This window comes from Aptenodytes patagonicus, chromosome 3, assembly GCF_965638725.1.
Source record: "Aptenodytes patagonicus chromosome 3, bAptPat1.pri.cur, whole genome shotgun sequence".
NCBI lineage: Eukaryota > Metazoa > Chordata > Aves > Sphenisciformes > Spheniscidae > Aptenodytes > Aptenodytes patagonicus.
Genome location: NC_134951.1, coordinates 35574893 through 35593929, shown reverse-complemented (window position 1 = coordinate 35593929; position 19037 = coordinate 35574893). Strand labels below are relative to the sequence as shown.

The following is a 19037-nucleotide window of genomic DNA, read 5'->3' as shown; positions in this document are numbered from 1 at the left end:
CCTTCCTGTACACTACATGCATTCCTGGATATCACATTTCAAAAAATTTTCCAAAAACATTTCCAGTAGAGCTTGAAAACCTACAGAAAAAGGTCAAAAGGATGACAAGAGGAATCCCATGGCTTTCATGCTAGGTAAGACTGAATAGGGTAGGACCTTGCATCTTGGAAGAAAAGCAATAGGTATTGAAGTGACAGAGGTCTGTAAAATTGTGAATAGCATGGAGGCAAATAGGGAGCAATTGTACTCTGTTTCTCATAAAAAAGAACTAATCAGCATCATATGAAATTACAGTATTTTATATTCTGATATATATACTAGATAACGTATTTAAACTATGTAAGATTGTCTCACTGTGTAACGGAGGTCAAAAGTATATGTAAACAGTATAGAAACAGGTTCACTGGTGGCTATTAAAATGAAGACTCAGATGCAACCTTTTGCTCTGGAGGTTTCTATAGCTTTGATTTTTCATAAGCTGGGAAGATACGTCAGGGTAAACTGTTAAGTAAATGTCTCATTTCTTAAATCCTTCAGTAAGTATCCCTGAACGACCATTTCCAACACTAGAAGAGTGGGCAAGATTGACCAATTTGTGTAAGATCATCCTGTTGTCCCATTATTGCGGAACGGGGACCATCTCCAGTGCTGCGGCTAAAATAGAGGCGGGGGGTTGGGCTGAATGTTGGGGTGGGGGTCTTGGCTGGGGCCACCAGGTTTGATCTTGGACTGAGTGGGAGTAGCTGAGTCCTGAGGAGGGCAGCAGCTGGCATGATGGTGAGTAAGGGGTGTTGGAAAGGCTGAACGGGCTTCATTAATCTCCATGCAGAGCAGAGGAGGAGAACTGTCTTGGCCAAGGCAGGTGATGGCGGGGGAGGCAGAGGCATGGGCACCTGAAGCAGACTGAGCCATAGGACAGGCTCGTAGCTCAGCCATGCAGCTGTGGCTGCATCTAGGTGAGCTGCAAATAAGCTTGCCTGAAACAAGGCCTGACAGCCAGGGTGTTCCCAGTCATTTCTGTTCCTCGGTGTCAGTGCGTACAGCTCATACACTTCAAATGAACCTGAGGGAGCGTTATGTGAGTGATATGAATGCATCTAAACACGATGCTGCAGCAACTTGAGTTAAAATGACCTTTCAGTTTATAGAAAGTGGATTGGGAAACAAGAATATGTAGATGATATCATCTCTACACTGATGATCCTGACATCCAGTTAAAATGTTGGTACCTGCACTTGAAGAGGATGCTAAAACATTGAAGCGGCAGCAGAAAAAAAGGCACAAAAATGAGTGAAGGAATGGGGAAGGTAATTTACGGTGAGAGGCTGAAGAAGCTGTTTGGTTTACCAAGAAGAGGACTGAGATGACTTGATGATAGTGCACATCTTTAGGAGCAGTCAATATACCGGACACCACAGAACTGCCTTTAAGGAAAAGGCAGAAATCCGTGAGTGTGAACTGAAGCCTGACAACTCTGGTTAGAAATGAAGAACACATTTTTAATCATGAGGGTGAGAGCAGCCACTGGAACAACGTGCTAAGCCTTCAGATCATCACGTCTTCACTCCAGGCGGTGTTCCTGTCCAAAAGGCATGCTCTAGCCAAATACAACATACACTGCCACTGCCCCTGCCAGATCCATCCTTGAATGTCATGTCAGTTTTATCCCCAAACTCTCAGGAGTTTTAGGAGCAGCTGAAACTGGCTGGGTACCGCACTATTGCCCCCTCCAGTCCTGTCTCCTCTGGCACCTGCATATTCCTCGAGGTCCACCTCACCACAACCCTTCCCATGTCCAGTGGACAACCTGTTTTTGCACACTGCTGGTAACATGACTGCTTCTGTCACCAAATAAGCATCTGCTTCACAGACCACTGCTCTGGGGCAGCTGCCACCCCCACTCTTCTCGATAAACATCCGCACCCACTTGCTTTTCTCGTAACCCTTTAGGGGACACCGAGGTCTCCTCCAAGAGGAGAAATCCCCTCGGGGTGCACCTCCTCGGAGGGGGGACTTCCGCCATCTCCCTGCGGAGCACGGGTTTCCCGAGGGCCGCCCCAGCCCCGCGGCACCGTCCCCCGGCAGCCCAGGGGCCCCGCGGCCGGGCGAGCAGCGCCCGGGGCGGCGACGGGTGGCGCTGGGACACTCCGCACGCCTCCGCGGTGCCGGCGGCCCGGTACCGCCGGTGCCCGCCGCCAGGGCTGGGCCCACCGGGCGGTGTGGGGCGGGCGGGGGACGGGGCGGGCAGGCGGGTCTCCTGTGGAAATCCCGGAGCCTCCAGCTCCGCCCTGCGCGTGTCCGTGGGCTGGGGCCGGGCGGGGGAGCAGCCCCGGCCGCCGCCGCCCCGCCCCGCCATGCCGCAGCCGTAGGCAGCCCGCGGCCGCTCCCAGCCCTCGGCCTCCGCGGCCTCCGGGCGGCGCGGCGGCGGCGGGCCCGGCCCTGCCCTGCCCTGCCCGATGGGCAGCCTGCTGAGCGGGGTCAGCTTCAAGGAGCCCACTACGGTGGAGGACTGCGACTCCACCTGGGAGACCGACTCGGAGCCCGAGGCGGCGGAGCCCGGCGGGGAGCCGCGGCGGCAGGAGGGGGTGTGCACCGCCGCGGGAGGCGGGGAAGAGCCGGCCGAGCTGCCCGCCGCAGACTGCCGGCCCCAGGAGCCCCCGCCGCCCCCGTCCCCGCCGCCGCCGGAGGAAGGGGAGCGGGCAGAGGCGGACGCCACCGGCCCCGAGCAGGTACCGGCAGCGCCGGGCGCGCCCCCGCCTCGCCCTGCCCGCCGGCCCGGCGGCCGTGCCGCGGCGGGCCGGGAGGACCGGCCGCTGCCGGGCGGGGGAGGCAGGGCGCGGGGCGGCGGGGACGGCCGGCACTTCGCGCTGGCGTCTGCGCCGTGCGGCGGCGGGCCGGGCGCTCCTGACGCTGCCCCGCTGCGCTCCCCGGCGCCGGTGAACGGGCGGAGCCGAGCCGAGCCGAGCGCCCGGGCCGTGGCGGGGCAGCCCCGCTCCCTCCCGCCCTCCCCGCTCTGCGGCACTCGCGGGCCGGAGCACGGGCCCGGCTCGGCCCGGGCGGCTGCCGGCGGCCGAGGCAGCGCGGCGCGGGGACCTTCCCACTGCATGAAGAGTGGCGGTGGCTTGTGATAAACTAGCCTTCATCTGAAGTAGAAATGAGCTGATTTCTCCCCCCCATCGTTATGGTAACCTACTCTTGGGAGAAAATTGAGGCCTTGAAGTCGTTGTCAGTCCCGCTGCTGCTGTTTCTAGGGAAAGTTCGCTTTAAATTAAATGTAGTCAGTCTTGAACTTGGCCGCTTAATTAAATGGGTTAAAAATCTGAATGTTGGATCAAACGTGGCAATGGATTTGTGACTCCTCGGTGGGTCCGAGGTGAGGAATTTTCAGAGCAAGTTTCTGTCTTTTAGGAACCTTTAAAAATGCCAACCCTAAAGAAATAAAGGGTTGCTTTGCCAATAATTTCATTGCAGTTAGAACTGAATGCAGGGTGAACCAGCTGGGTCTTTTTTTACCCTGTTAGATGTGTCATATTTATATTTGGTTCAGAAACTGTGCAAAATTAAATAAGCATAAGCATTTTCCCTTTTCTGCTTGATACGTGGTGATACTGATGCCTGATAACTGAGTGTCAAGGGGTGGTGTTTGTTCAAGTAAGCGTGTCTTGCCTGTGGGTATGGTCAAAGCTGATCTTGCAAAAGGAAGAACGAAAACAGATGCTTGTCTGTCCTTAACGTGTGATTGATAAGCAATGGGACGGGCAATAATAAAGGCAAATGTCCAGTGCAGTCACAGGGAACTTCCCTTTTTAGGCTTGACTTTAACCTATTACATGTGTATTGCAAGGAATAGAATGACTTTTTTTTTTTTCTTCTCATTTGGCGTTTGGTTTTAGTGTAGAGACTTATTTTACAAGACTGAAGAACACAAAACTCTTTGCTGCAGTATGGTTATAAAGAAATTACAAAGAAAATAAAGGTGCTGGTAGCAAGTTGAAGTCTCTGTACACTAACGCTTCATTTTCTGTTTTTCTTCAACATGTGCAGCTTTTTCAAGTGTTCTCTAAAGTCAGTGGGATGATTTGCATTGACCTTGATGGGCTCTGGTTGTTTCAGGTCACAGCTTCCGAACAGCTGGGGACCAGTACAAGTTCTCGTACAGATGTATTCTCAAGCAGGTTTTTGTTTGGGGCTTTAGTGGTTCTTCTTACTAGGCTTTAAATTTAAGTTCTGAGAAACAAATAATAGAAAATGGTTCCAGAAGGTGTTAGAACTGCAATTTGGCTTGTCCATGACTATTCATTTTCTTCCACAGGATGCAATGATAGCAATTAAGTCAATGTACACAGGACAAATAATCTTTGCAAATAGTATGATTTCCTTTTCAAAATGAGTAGTCTCTGCATTTTCATGTTCAGTTACTTATTTCATCTTGTGCTAGCACTTGCTAGGTTACTTTGAAGTCTTGTATTTGGAAATGACAATCAACCTGTTGATTTAAGTCGAATTCAGTCTCATTGGAAGGACATTTCATAGTCTTGCTTTTGTATTTTATTTTTTAATTTAGATTTAAAGTGTGTCAGTGTTTGACCAAACAGTAGGCAAATACATGCACTTCTGTATGTTTACATTGCTGAAATACATAATGAAAAATCATTATTTTAATATTACACAAATTTGCTATTTAGTGTGTTTGTGTATGGTTATTATCTACTTTCTAACTGTTTCAGAGTGGTGATGGAACTGAGCTGACAGCCAAGCCAAAGAGAAGCTTCTACGCAGCAAGAGATTTATACAAGTACCGACACCAGTATCCAGTAAGAATATTTTATGGTTTAAAATTGCCTTTTTAGTAGAAGACAGCACACAACCCAAACATTCCTAAACCTTTGTGGTGCCTAACAAATATGAGAAATGAGAAGAATCAAAAAGCTGATGCAGAGGCCCAACATACGCCAGTGGGAGAGGAGTGAAACTAGTGCAATGTCTTTTCATCCCAGGTGTACGTGCAGTCACGTGAGATGTGTAAGCCTGGTAACAGCGGTAGGAGCCCAGAAAAAGGCTTTTGCCTTGAACATCGAAGAGGGTGGATGATAGAGTTTGGACTTATTATTATTTGCATCTTGGAAGTTCTTTGAGACCAAAGTCAAGGTGCTGCTATGCTTGCTGCTTTAACCTCTGCCTCAGCAGGAGAAGGTACCAGCCAGAAGGAACACGCAGATCCTTAAACTGAATCTTCTAAATGCATGAGTAATTCTAAGTGATTTCCAGTTTTCACAAAACTCTGAATTTTTTTTGTCCTCAAATTATTCAGAGAGCACAGTATCACTTTCTGGATACTCTTGATAGGTTTTTGTAGGCTGATAATGTCCTATTTCCTTTTTTTCAGCAGAACTTTAAAGATCTTCGATATCAAAATGACTTGTGCAATCTCCGCTTTTACAAAAATAAAATCCCTTTTAAACCTGATGGTGAGTAATCTGTGGCAATAATAGTGATAACAAAAGAATGCTCACTAATAATAGTAACAAAGTGAACTGTAGTGATAATTGCAGTGCTGACAAATTGAAGGTGTATAGTTACATATTGTATGACTTGAACCTCCCATGTTGGAGTAACATGTTGATAACATGGGAGCAGGTTATGCTTAAACCAGAGTTAGCTTTTGCTCTAGGGACGTGGTGCTTTTCTCATGCATTTTCAGCATGATGTAGTACAGGGCGTTGTTTGTACCACTACTTTACAGTAGTGGCACTACCTTTTATTAAACAAAGATAAAGTTGCTCCACTATGCTGCACAAACTCTTGCTGCTTGAATAGGAGTGGCAGGGATATGGGTGTTATCCCTAGCGCTGTGTAAGGGAAAAAGAATGTGTTGTAACTACCTCATGTGTGATTATTATAATAACAGTAATAAAATCATTTCTCAAAGTGGTTCTGGTAGTGGAGCAGGAACCTCATATGCAAGGTTCTGCACAAACACAGGACGAGCTGAAAGATGACAAACCCTGCTCTAGAGAGTTTGCAAGCAAAGTATGAGAGACAGGAGGGTAGCAGACAGGTGGGGAAGCAGAAGGAGGCAATAAAACAGTCTTGGCTGGAATGGTAGACAGGAGTCTCGGCACATGAGAGCTTAGCCATTGGCAAAAAAAATTTTGCAGGCCAAAGTTAAGCTTTTGAGAGTTTTAAAAGAATGATGACGAGGTTGCTTTGAAGGTGTTTGCAGAAAGATCCTGTCTGCATGAGAGCAGCTTGGGAGGAAATACCAAAGTGCACACCGGAGTACAGAAGTGAGACATGGAGGCTGCCATTGAGGCAGGATCCTGTCGGAGGCAGGATCAGTCTCATAGCAACAAATGGGTTCCGATAAGGTAGGAAGGGACAGGTCACAAAAGGCTTCGGAAGTGATGGCATATAGTTTTGTCTGATGTTACAGAAAAGGGCTTCACAATGGAAGAATGTAAAGCAAAAAAAAGAGGCAATATAAAAAAGCCATGGTCTAGAAACATGATCTTACCAGCAGCATTCAGGATAGATATAAGCGTGACAAGAGGGCACTTTTCAAGGTCAAGAAGGAGGATGCTGAGATGCAAAACGTCAAAGTCCTGATGGGAAGGAATGTTATATAGAAGGATATAAAGATGTACATATAAGAAGGTTGCAGATGAGAGCTGTTTATAGACAAGATAGTGATAATATCCTCAGCAAGTGAGAAAACAAGTCAGGTTATGTGAAAGAAAGATAAGACCTTTGTTTTAATCATCTTGAGCTTTATCTCGATATCCACAGGCAGATGCTGAAGACTGTGTTTTTAGCTTGACTGGAAGAAGAGTTAGATCTGTGAATTACTAGTACAGAGGTAGCAAATTCAGGAGACATTACACAGAGAACAGATACAGAAAGAAAGAGAAGGGCACCGAGGTCCATGTGAACCAGAGGACCACGTGAACCTGAAACTGAAAGCCAGAAGAGGTTGGGGGGGGGATTCTTTAAAGTGCAAAATGAAGGAGCAATTCAAGAGGATTAAGCCACGAGAAGAGATAGTCATGAAAGCTAGAGGAGGGCTTCCCTCCTAAAATTTGTAAAGAATAAAATTTCTCATAATATTTTAGGAGAAAACCACAGTTGGTAGTGTCAAAGGTAGCTGATAGGCCGTGGAGGCTGAAGTGTTGATAGCTGTGAGCTCTGGTTATGTAGAATTTTTTATTGAGAATGGGAAAGAGTAGCCACCACCTTGACCTAAGTCTGTGGATCTGTGAGAGTGTTCAGAGGGAATCTAAGCTACCAAGTTAGGGACTGAACTACTGGGGAATGTTATTAAAAAAAAGACATTTCTAGTGCAATACTAGATCTGAAGTTTAATTCCATGACCTACAGATTTAGCTTGTGGTTCTGACTCAGAGCTGGCCTGTCTGTCTCTCCGCCCTGGAATTGAGCAAGTTTTCCAATACTTGAAATGTAGGTTGGATACAGTGCGGTGATGGCGGGAGGTCCTCTTTGCAAGGTCCTTTTCCAGCCTTGCCTGCACTGGAAACCCTGTGTTCTTAGCAGCCCCTTTGACTGGCTGCTTTCTCCATTTCTTTAAGAAAAGTACCAAATGAGTTCTCCTTTGTCATTGAGGTCCAAGTGGACAATTTCACTGCGGGGGGAGAGAGAGATCTCAAATGTGTAATAGGAGACTATCTACATGGGGCTTTGGGCTTTTTTACGCCACTCCTGTGCTATTTGACTTTGGGAGAGGCCATGCAGCAGTGGTAAAACTGTTGTAGGTTTCAGAGTAGAAACAGGCTAACACTGGGTGTTCATGTGTAGAAAGCGACTGTATAGGTTTTGGAACAAGGAACGTCCTTTTATTTACTTTGTGTATTTGTGCAGCGCCTGGTGTTGTGGTTTAACCCAGCAGGCCACTAAACACCACACAGCGGTTCGCTCACTACCCACCCCCCCCCGCAGTGGGATGGGGGAGAGAATCGGGGGGGGGGGGAAAGTAAAATTCGTAGGTTGAGATAAAGACAGTTTAATAGGACAGAAAAGGAAAGGAAAATAATAATAATAATAATGATAAAAGAATATGCAGAATAAGTGATGCACAATGCAATTGCTCACCACCCTCTGACCGATGCCCAGCCAGTCCCTGAGCAGCAGTCACCGCCCCCCAGGTCAACTCCCCCAGCTTATATACTGAGCATGACGTCATACGGTATGGAATATCCCTTTGGCCAGTTTGGGTCAGCTGTCCTGGCTGTGCAGGGCAAGAGAAGCTGAAAAGTCCTTGACTAGTGTAAGCACTGCTTAGCAACAACTAAAACATCGGTGTGTGATCAAAATTATTCTCATCCTAAATCCAAAACACAGCACGGTACCAGCTACTAGGAAGAAAATTAACTCTATCCCTGCCAAAACCAGGACACCTGGAAAAGTGCCCTGGCCCATGACTGAATTTCATGAGCACGGTCTCAGTGTGAAGAATTATTAATTTCCTTCTACATGTACTTTGTCCCCTTTTTCCATCACTGTGTCTTTCCAAGAGGAACTGACTGAACTCCACAACTGTTTTGAGACCACTAAAAGCTGAAATTCTCATTTGTTGAGCATGACCTGAGAACCCAAGGTCAAACTCATAGCAATAGCAGCAAGACTTTTGGCTACAGCTAATTGAGAAAGATTTCCCAATTGTAATGTTATTTGTGGCTGGAGAGATTCCTGGAATAGGAGATTTCTTAGAGTTGAGGCTTTGTTCTACTAAGATGAGATACATATATAGAGATATACATATATACATATGAGATAGATAGATGTGTGTATATATACACACACACACACGCAGAGTTTTGTCATGTTAAAGCAATGACAGGTGATTCATGATGCAATATTTTATGTAAGTGGTTTGTTAATTACCAGTCAGTGTGATAAAGGGATCTAGGACATGAGAACCTTTTACCGAGGTTATTGTCACATACCTTCTGCTGGTAAGTAACTCAGTATAAGCCAGTTGGTTTTGTTTATATTGAAATTTGATAAATCTCTTATTTTTAATTAAGTTTTAGTAACTAAATTAATTTTAAATTAAAATTAATTTATTTATGGCTGTAATAGACCTTATTTCACATAATACATGAAAGAGAATTAAAGTATGTATTCTATCATTATGTTAACATGGCATGTACTTTATGTAGCTGAACGCTGGTTTTGATGGCTACCTAACAGTTTTCAAATTATTTTTATGCAGGGGTTTATATTGAAGAAGTCCTAAATAAATGGAAAGGAGACTATGAAAAACTGGAACATAACCACACTTACATACAGTGGTTGGTCACTTATTACCTATTTCTGCTTCAAAGCATTAATTTGATTAAGTGTCCATATACTGTGAGTCGTAATGTGCTTTTTCTTTTAACAGGCTTTTCCCACTGAGGGAACAAGGTCTGAACTTCTATGCTAAAGAGTTAACTACATATGAAATTGAGGTAATACAAGTTGAGCTCAATACAAACCATCACATTAATTTTAATACATAACTGCTTTTTGTTATGTAGAGTTGTTTTATACAATGCAGAAGTACTTGCTTTAGTGCCACTTAGAATTTTGGACGTATTCTTTGTTTATTAGGAATTCAAGAAAACAAAAGAAGCAATTAGAAGATTCCTTTTGGCTTACAAAATGATGTTGGAGTTTTTTGGAATAAAACTAACTGATAAAACTGGAAACGTAGCACGAGCTGCTAACTGGCAAGAAAGATTTCAACATTTGAATGAGTAAGTAATGACATGCACGCCACTCTCTAGAATTGCCATAGAATCTCTTTAGCCTTTTGTTTTCTAGAGAAAGGGAAGATATATTTTCCAAAGATTGCCAGGAAAAAGAGAGAAAGAAATAGTCAATGCCTGGTTTGTGTCTGTATGTGTACATTCCTCCTTCCCCTTTATTTTATTGTGCTTCTCACCCATTACCAGTCTAACTGACGTCATTGAATTCCCTGAAAATACAACTTCAGATGGTGCTGAAGAAGATCACAGTTCCAAATGAATTTATTTGTCATGCTACTGAATGCATTTTCACCTGATCCCAAAGCACTGCTGCTCAGTTGGAAAGAACGAGTGGCTTATCTCTGTATTCACACCTCTTTTTGAGAAAAATCAAATTCTCCACACCAGTATGGAAGCTAAATAACAAGATTTCCCTCTCTCCTCAAAACATAAAGTATTATGTATTTAATACTTTTTAGTTGCAGTGCTTCACTGGAGAGGTTTAGACATGCATTAAGTCAAACTTTAGCCCAACTTTCAGCAAATTACATCTGTCGCTTTTCATTGGCATTGTGTGGAGCATAAGTTTGCACTGAATTTTGTCCCACGCGGATTGATTGTATCAAAATCTCTTTTCAAATCTTGTGATCACTTTCCTAATACCTCTGACCTTGGAGCTGAAGATTGTTTTCTTGCAGCATTTTGTTTTCCCGTCCAAATGAAATCTTGTAGGTAGAATTGCTGATGGATAATTTTGGGTGAATAATGGGAATAATTTGTTATTAATTTTACTTAAATATTATATGAGCCAGTATGGGTGTGGGCTTAGATTCAGGCCACAGATAAAACAGGGTTTCAGGAAGCCCAAAGGTTACTCACTGCACATTTTTACACTATAATTCCTATATTCTCACCAGTGAGTAGCTACACAGTTTTAAGTCAGGAATTGGGACTCTTTTTACCTAATTTTAGCCATCTAAAATTTAGGCATTTAAGTTTTACTGTTTACTTAGGTGTACTTTATGAGGGAAAGAGCTCTTCACAAGCACTTCCAGAAGATAGTTCATTCCCTTTATCTTAGACACTTCTTAGGACAGTGGGACTTGCTCTCCAGAGGTGCCTGTCTTTCTCCTAGCACTGGCTCTATCAGAAGTGCAGGTAGCTAATCTAGACTTAGTCTAGCTTAAGTGAAGTGCAATGAATCCTAGTCTGTAGCTGCATTACTGCAATACACTACAGATCCCATATTTTATAAAGTGTCTGGATTTTCTCCTCAGAAAGAATACATACAGCAGAAGGAGTCAAAATCAGTACACACTTTGATTTTATTTTTTTTCAGCCTGTTGCCTCAGTGCATTTTATAGACACTAATTTTCATTCACAACATTCTAGCAAAGGAGGTGCTAGCAAGCTTCAGCATCTGTGAGAAATTAAAAGTACAGGAAGCCTGAAGTATACACCCAGAGTGATAAAATGGAGTGAGGAATTGCAGTTCCAGTTCTGTATCTGTAAGGTGGGTTTTTTTCTGATTCAATGGAATTTTTTCACCCTTTTCTTCCAAAGGTCTCAACACAACTACTTGAGAATCACTCGAATTCTGAAAAGTCTTGGCGAGCTTGGATATGAGAGTTTCAAATCTCCCCTGGTAAAATTTATTCTCCATGAAGCTCTTGTGGAAGATACCATTCCCAACATTAAGCAAAGTGCTCTAGAATATTTTGTGTATACTATTAGAGACCGAAGAGAAAGGAGGAAACTCCTGAGATTTGCCCAGCAACATTATACGCCCTCAGAGCATTTTATCTGGGGACCCCCAAGAAAACAGAAGTTGGAGGGAAGCAAAACAAATAAAAAGCCAGCATCCCCGATTTCTATTCACCATAGTTATATTTCTAAGCATAAGAAACCAAAAGAGCCTAAGAATACATCAGCGAGTGGAAGCTCAGCTGGTAAAACAACTGAAGAAAGAAAGGTAGAACTCACAAAAAACGGGGAAGAAAATGACCAGGATGAACAAGAAATGAACTGTGATGCTGTTAGGCAGAACAACGGTGAAAAGAACAGTGATACCGATACCGGTCAGCTTTCAAAATCAGAAGAAATTAATGATACTTCAGACAGAAAGGAGGACGCTTCTCATTCCAGAAAAGATGATGAAAATCTGAACAATGACTGTGGAAATCACCCAGGCACTACAGAGAAAAATTCATGTGACACTGAGAATTCTTCAAGTAACACGTCAGTAGATCTACAGGATAACTTTGATAAGGATACGCTTTCAGGGGGGACCACCACAAAAAACAAGGATGAGCTCAAATCATGAGTCTGAGGTTAAAAATCATTATGTTTCATATTGAATGAAGCAAATTACTCATTACTCCTTCATTTTGGGTGAAATTTCCATCTAGTGTAGTATAGAATGTTCATGAGACTATGCTTGTTGCGAATGCATCAGATTAGGCTTCTGTTAAGTTAATGAATTTTATTTTTTTCAGCCTTAGTTTATCAGCAGTCAACCAGGTGTGGCTCTTTAAAACAATCGTGTCTATTCAAAGCTAAGAAATTCATTATCTTTTCCAGACAGATTGCATAGAAAAGCTTATCTATTTTTTTGCCATTAAATTAATCCAGTATTTAAAAAAAAAAAAAAGCGTAACTTACTAGAAAGCCTTGGAACATCAGAATTTTTAAGTTTCTTTTACTATGCTTTAAGTGTTGATTTCCTTTTATGAAATGACTAGAAATTGTTTCGAGAGCACAGTTTTTTCCCTAGTGGATATTTTTTTAGGAACTATGTTCATGTTTAATGGCAGTATTTGCACAGCATCTTTTACCTTAGATTAGCATCCTTGTCGGAGACACTTAGTAAAGGATATCAAAATGTCCTATGCAGCTGGGTATCACTGTACATTGAATAAAAGTTTAACTTACAACGAAACTGTATCCACAGCTTTTGGGTACAAGGGAAGTTGCACTTTAGACTTCTTTTAGTCCCTGCTAAGTTCTCTCTTCTTTTGACTCATTTGTTACTACTACTAATTTGGAGGGAGGGATCTCTTTGATCACTCAGATTTGGTCTCAGTGTGAAAGCTCTCTGTTGATCAGCTGTAATAAAACAACCCCCCCAGCTGGGTTCAGCACCTGGAAAGCCTCCGGACAGCTGAAAAGCAGTGTCTTTACCACAAAGCGCTGCTTAATCATCAAAGCCATCAGAGAAGATGTCACCAGGCCTGTCCAGCTGGATCCTACCTGAACTTGCATGTTTCTCGGCCAGTTTTGGGTAAGGTCTGCCCAGTGCTGAACCCCTGTTGCTGATCTGAGAGAGAAAGGCAGTCCTGATGCTTCCTTCCAGCTGTCTGTTTCCTCTCTTTGCTCTCTGTCAGAGGTCTTTCACAGTTTAATGTTATTTTGATCATTGGCTGAAACCTGAGGCAGGCCGATCTGCTGGCCTGGTTGGAGCCCAGCAGGTAGGAATTTCCCAGTTAAGATCTTTCCCAACTTTCTTCACTGAAGGACTGTCTGCTTTCCCTGAGTGGCCTCTTCTGACTTCATGCCATTCAGTTGAACGAGATAGTACCCTGCAAGTTAATTGTGTAGAATATGATTTAAAAAATAATGCAGGTAGAACTCACACTTTCTACAGTCCTAAAATAGTCTAAAACTTCTGTATGTATTTTCTATTTAAAAGTGTATATATTATCCACTGCCTTTAATGTATTTTTGATGAAATGTTATGAGGCAAGTGGCTGTCTACAGTTTGAGTGTCAGAGTGCTACAGGACTTTATTCAAGTCTTATAACTCAAACTGACAAAGTCTTCAGGGGTTTCAGAACATAGGCAAAATGTCTTGTATTCTTCTGTTTCGCTAATTCCCACCATGGCAGTGCATCATCCATTGCTTTCCCCAGGTAGCACTGTTTCTTGGGATCAAATAGAGTGGCAGTTAGAGATCTTGGTACACATGGACAAAGATTAGGCTCTTTCCATCCTGAAGAGGCAGGGAAGAAGGAAGACATATCCCTCCTTCTCCAGTGCTGACTTGTAAGGAAAGGAACGTATGTATGTGGATTTTTCTTAAGGGTAACCCAGATCGCTCAAGAAGGCATTAAGTCTGTCTGAGCAGAAATGCCCCAGAGAATTCGTCCCGCAGCCACCGCCTCTTTAAAGCTGGAAGGGTGCTGAGAAGCCTTTCACAATACCCTGGACTTGAACTAGGATCCCCTTGTTCATGTTTGCCTCTGACCTTCAGAGCAGAAGGGGACAGGAAATGCTGAGGTAAAATTGGTCCGTGTAGTTAAGGACTCTGTCCCCACATGTACGCACAGGGAGGACAACTTTATGTTCTGCCTATGACTTTTTAAATCTTGAGTGCCTAACCATGCCAACTTAATAGTGTTGTTTTTACATAGTTATTTCTTGAATGGCATAGGGAAAATTTATACCCTGTGTATGAGGAACATAACTAAAAGGTAGGTAGTTAAACAGAGCCTTCAATTTATGGATTTTAGTATTAAGGTTAAACACTTCAAAAAAATGCATAGTGTTCAAGTGAAATAAGGAATGCTGGGGGGTGTTATTATATTTATACTGTAATTTGATTGAACATCGATGACCTCAGGAGATCTTTCATCTTTTGTCTACTGAACAAAAAAAAAAAAAAGAGAAATCTTGCTCTAATTTTAAACCAGAAAGCTCTCGGGATGTGCATCCAAAAGATTTCCCTGCAGTACGGTATTCTGTTATTGTGACACAGCTTTCACCTGTACATACTTGCTGGTTCTCCACTCATAATTAAGTACTTAATGTACTTTTAATCTGGCAGGGCTGTCTGCATTAAAGGCCCAGTATATCTGAAAATACAGTCAAGAACTTTGGGACTCATATCCTTATTAACTCTGCAATTATTTTTTTTTTAAATCTGCAACTCAGTATATTTCCATCAGTTTTCATAGAAGTGAGAAGAGTAGTGGCATACCAATTGCCTACAAAGAACTATGGAGATTAGGTAAGTGAGGTTTTTTGTGTCAGGTGGGCTCCTGCGCTCTGTAATCTGTCTCATCAAGAGAATTACTCCCATGGGACTCTTCAGCTTTAACTAACAAATTCTGCTCTATGTAAAATGTGATGGTTTATCATTCTTTTCATGGAGGAGCTGTTTCTTCTGATTCTGGAAGTGCTTAAAAGAAGGATTCATTGCAGGGCAGTCACACAGCGTAGCATCCCGGTGAGGATCAAGTGTGTGCACTGTATGCATTTCATTACAGAATCATGGCCTTAGCAACCAGAAGCACCCTGTGCTTGAAGTTTCTAAGCATTGGCTTTCAGGCTTGCAGTACGATATATGTTGAAATGATTTGTATTCTCTTAAATGCCAGTACTTAGTTATTTAACCATTACTTCAGAAACTGAGGATATGCAAAGAAAGTCAGGACATTTGCTCACTGTTAAACTTGTTTTTGTCTCGCTATGCGCTTAAGTATTCAGGGATTTCTGTGTACTTACTACAATAATGTGTTTTGGCCAGTGTCTTACTAGAATCTGAGCTATTCATTTATGAATTGAACAGAACCTCCCATACAGGGGTTCTTTCCTAATAAGTACATCTGAGTAGCCTCTGGTACTGTTAAGTGGGAGTAGCGTGTATATGCATACACTTGTGAATTTGACTTCAAGTACCCTATGGTGAGGGGATATGAATGCACAACTTGACAAAATGTTACTGAGTACGTACATGCAAGTGAAGGCGGTCGTACAAATCATGCAAAAATGCAGCACTTGAAGATTAGTTACAGCTCTGTGCCCTACTATCCAGGACGTAATTGTGCCTCAGTACCTGATACTGTGTTGGCGTAGAGACTGAAAGCTTGGGTACTTGAGGTGTGCACCGCAGACCGTTCAGATAAGAAGAGCAGTTACGCGTGTGCACGTATCTAGGAGCAGAACTGAGCTCTTGGTGTCCGTATTGCTCATAGTTAAAGGCATGATCCTGAAGAATGCTAAAAATATTTGCAATAAGCCTTTGAGAGCTGTTCCCTGGCTTGGTCAGCTCCTCAGTTTCCTGCTCTAAGATTGCAGCAGTCTGATGTATTAGGTATTTGTACAATCATCATAGTTAATATTTCATGTAACCTAGTGTAAGCCTCCTTGAATTATTCCAGGATAATTCTAATAATCTGCAGTTGCATATACCTGTACTATAACCAGAAAGTTTACAGACCTTAGAAGCTTTGTATAATTTTGATGGATGATCCAATAAGGTAAGTCAAGGAATGTTCACTAGATTTAAATGGAAAGCAGCTGTTGTTTGTTTTTAAATAAAATTTATGTATATATGTTTAATTGAATTATTTTTTTGCACCTTTCTTTTCCTGACAGTTGTGATGGTACTGATCACAAATTATAGTAAGATATATACGTTTAAGTGAAAATGTAACTCTTATTATGCCATACTTCTACAGGTAACATATCAAATTGCATTTCTTTGACAAAAGCTGTATTTATGAATAAGATGCAAGTATGTGAAGTAAGTTTTGCCATGAATAAAAGTGTGACGATATCATGCTAATGATACACATTGTCCTAAGAACTACCGGTGTGGATCAGAACCAAAGATGTTTCTAGCCTTGTATCCTGCCTCCAGCAGTGGCCACCACAGATGGTGTGAAACAAAGAACAGATAAGGTGACCCCATTTTTCTCCAGGAATTTTTCCATTTTTGAACTCATGGTTTCTTTCAGCCTCCACAATCCCTTGTGGCTGCGAGTTCTGTGTTTTAATTATGTTTTGTGTGGAAAAAGTAATCATCTCCTTTGTCTCAGATCTGTTTATTCAAGAATTGCTAGTGCATTTGAACGCAGTTACTAAAGTTACTGTAAGATGAACAGTAATCTGCTTCAAGTCAGTTTTTAAAAGCCGTGGGAGATTCTCATGATAAAATACCTGCTTAGGCAGAAAATGTCCTATATTTCTGTTCTTAGGCAGAAGATGTCTGCTTAGGCAGAAAACTTGTCCTATGTTGTTGACAATATTATCTTACTTGTCCCTTCTGAATAAATTTTTACACATAAATCCTTTTGTATATAGTATTAAAAGTCAGATTCCGACCGCAGAACAGAGGGGGTTTTTTCCCTATCGGTGTAAAAGCAAGATCAGTCAAAGACAAAACCTATTCCTAGCCCACATCTGAGTGAGGTACCTCTGGAGTTGGAGACACCAGCATCAATGGGTGTAACGTTGTGATCATGTAGAAGACGGAAATACTATCTGGGGTTTGCTGAGAACCATACTCCTCATTCCACATTTTGGTAACTTATTTTGATACGTGTCCCCAGTTCCAATTGCAATTGGAGTAACTGCTCAAAAGATGGTTTTGATGGCCATTGGAGCCTGAAAGTGAAGGATGGGTCAAAAAAGGCCTAGGCATGGGCAACCTGCCCTCCATTCACATCATGGTCAACACCATAGATTCACTACTAACAGGTATTTAGATGCAGTTCTTCAAGGGGAATGTAAACTGTGTCTCATATCTGTGCTCTGTATTGCCTGTGAACTATTTCTTTTCCTGAAAGCTGTGTTCCTTTTACAGCCCACGTTCTTAAGTATACTTACTTAAGACCATTGGGGAAAGCAAGAGTTTATTTTAAAGAATATATTTAATACATGCCATACATAATGGACTCCTAAAATCTAGTTCAAAAGCTATAGAGATCAATTAAATAGAGACCTGCTGTGGCTTTACACTTACAATCACCTTTATTTTCAAAAGCATTAAGCTGTTTGCTATAAAATAACAAATGTGAGAATTGGCAAATTGTTCTGAAAGAAGTCTCTTGCTTCTTAGAAACGCAGCACTTTTTAATTCTACCATGCTTACAAGTCTAGTGGCGTATTCATCAACTAAAGTTTATTGTGAAATATACTGAATGTGTTTACTACTGTGACTAACTATGTGAAAATTATTGTTTTGCAGTAAAAAAAGGTTATGGCACTTACGTTTTTGGGATCTGCTGAAGCATGTTTGCTAATCATTAGTTGCTCTTTTTTCTGTGTTTTAACCTATTCCACGGTTGTTTGCCCTTTATGCGGTTTGAGTTCAGCAACAGATTATTAGGTATAGTTTTGCACTTACAAAATTTGGAAATATCATAGACTTCATTGTTAAAATGTGTTCTAAGAAAAAAGTGCAGTAAAAAGAAAAAAACCCAAAACCTAATTTTTTACTTGCAAAATGAAATGGCTACATGTCAGTTTTTATGAATGGTCCTGCTCTCTTCTCTGTATTCCTTTGCAGTGTTTAATTACAGAATGCTGTGCATGTTTGGTAGTACCAATACCATATGTATGTGGTAGGAGTGGTAACCAGTTTCTGGATTTGTAATGCACTATAAAGATATATTTTATAATTCTGTAACTGTATGGCAGTGTTATGCCAAAAAAAATGTATAAACATAAAAAGCAATAGTTTATGTTGCTTACTGCTATATTTTAAATCGTTTGTAAAATGAAATACTTGGATTTCCTTTCAGGTAAATATATTTTTAATAACAGCAGCCAAAAACTCTAAACTAATAAAGCTTCTTCATTTAGCAGCATTGTTTTAGCAACATGTACAAATATTGTGTAGCTCTAATAATGCGTAATTGCTGTTCGGTGCTTGTTTGTATAGTCTTCTGTAAATGTATCAACACTTAAAAGTAGGGCATTAAAGGCTCTGGTCCTCCTTTTTTGTTGTCAGTGGCAAAACCACCATGGATAGCAGAAGAACAAGGGAAGGCCCCGAGTGAGCTTTACTGAAAGTTTGGGTTTTTTTTTAATTTAAGAAAAATATGTACTATGAAGACACTGTTAACATTAAAGGGTAAAGTATCCATTTTGACCGTGCAGGCAGAAACCCTCCAGAGCAGTGCCAGCAACTGGCTACTGCCGCTTAAACTTAGCGGGGCAACATTTAACCTGCTGGTTGTATTTATCCTGCACCGAAGCTGTAGAATTGGATGGCTTCAGCTCCTTTTCCCCCCAGTTTTGTAGTAAGCTGTTATTCACATAGTGGGGCTGCAGATTTATGTAGCTCTATAAAGGGCCCAGCAGGTTTGGAGAGGGTTTCCTGTTCTCACACATTTCCTCTCAAAGTGAGGAGAAGCAGGTGCTCCTTAACGCAGAAGGAGGGCTTCATGTGCGGTCTGTCTCTCAAACAAAGCTTGGCGTTAGCATGGCTATGTTACTTTCATGTTGTCAGGTCACCCAGGGATGGGGTTGAACTGGCAGGCAATAGCACGATGTGTCGGCGTGGTGGTT

The 19037-nt window shown here is 42.2% G+C and overlaps 1 protein-coding gene across 3 annotated transcripts; it reads left to right on the top strand.

Annotated features, from left to right (window-relative positions):
- The first annotated feature begins 2416 nt into the window (after nt 1–2416).
- OGFRL1 (opioid growth factor receptor like 1) lies at nt 2417–18465 on the top strand. 3 transcript variants are annotated; one of them, XM_076333027.1, is made up of 7 exons: nt 2417–2729; nt 4728–4814; nt 5390–5468; nt 9227–9305; nt 9398–9464; nt 9607–9752; nt 11307–18465. In XM_076333027.1, exons 1-7 carry the CDS (start codon nt 2457–2459, stop codon nt 12064–12066), a joined length of 1491 nt encoding a protein of 496 aa, XP_076189142.1. In that variant the 5' UTR covers nt 2417–2456; the 3' UTR covers nt 12067–18465. The 3 variants fall into 3 exon arrangements, with proteins under 3 accessions (XP_076189142.1, XP_076189141.1, XP_076189143.1); XM_076333026.1 differs by having other exon boundaries at nt 2418–2729; nt 5387–5468; XM_076333028.1 differs by lacking the exon at nt 2417–2729 and adding an exon at nt 3163–3184 and having other exon boundaries at nt 5387–5468.
- Nucleotides 18466–19037: the final 572 nt, after the last annotated feature.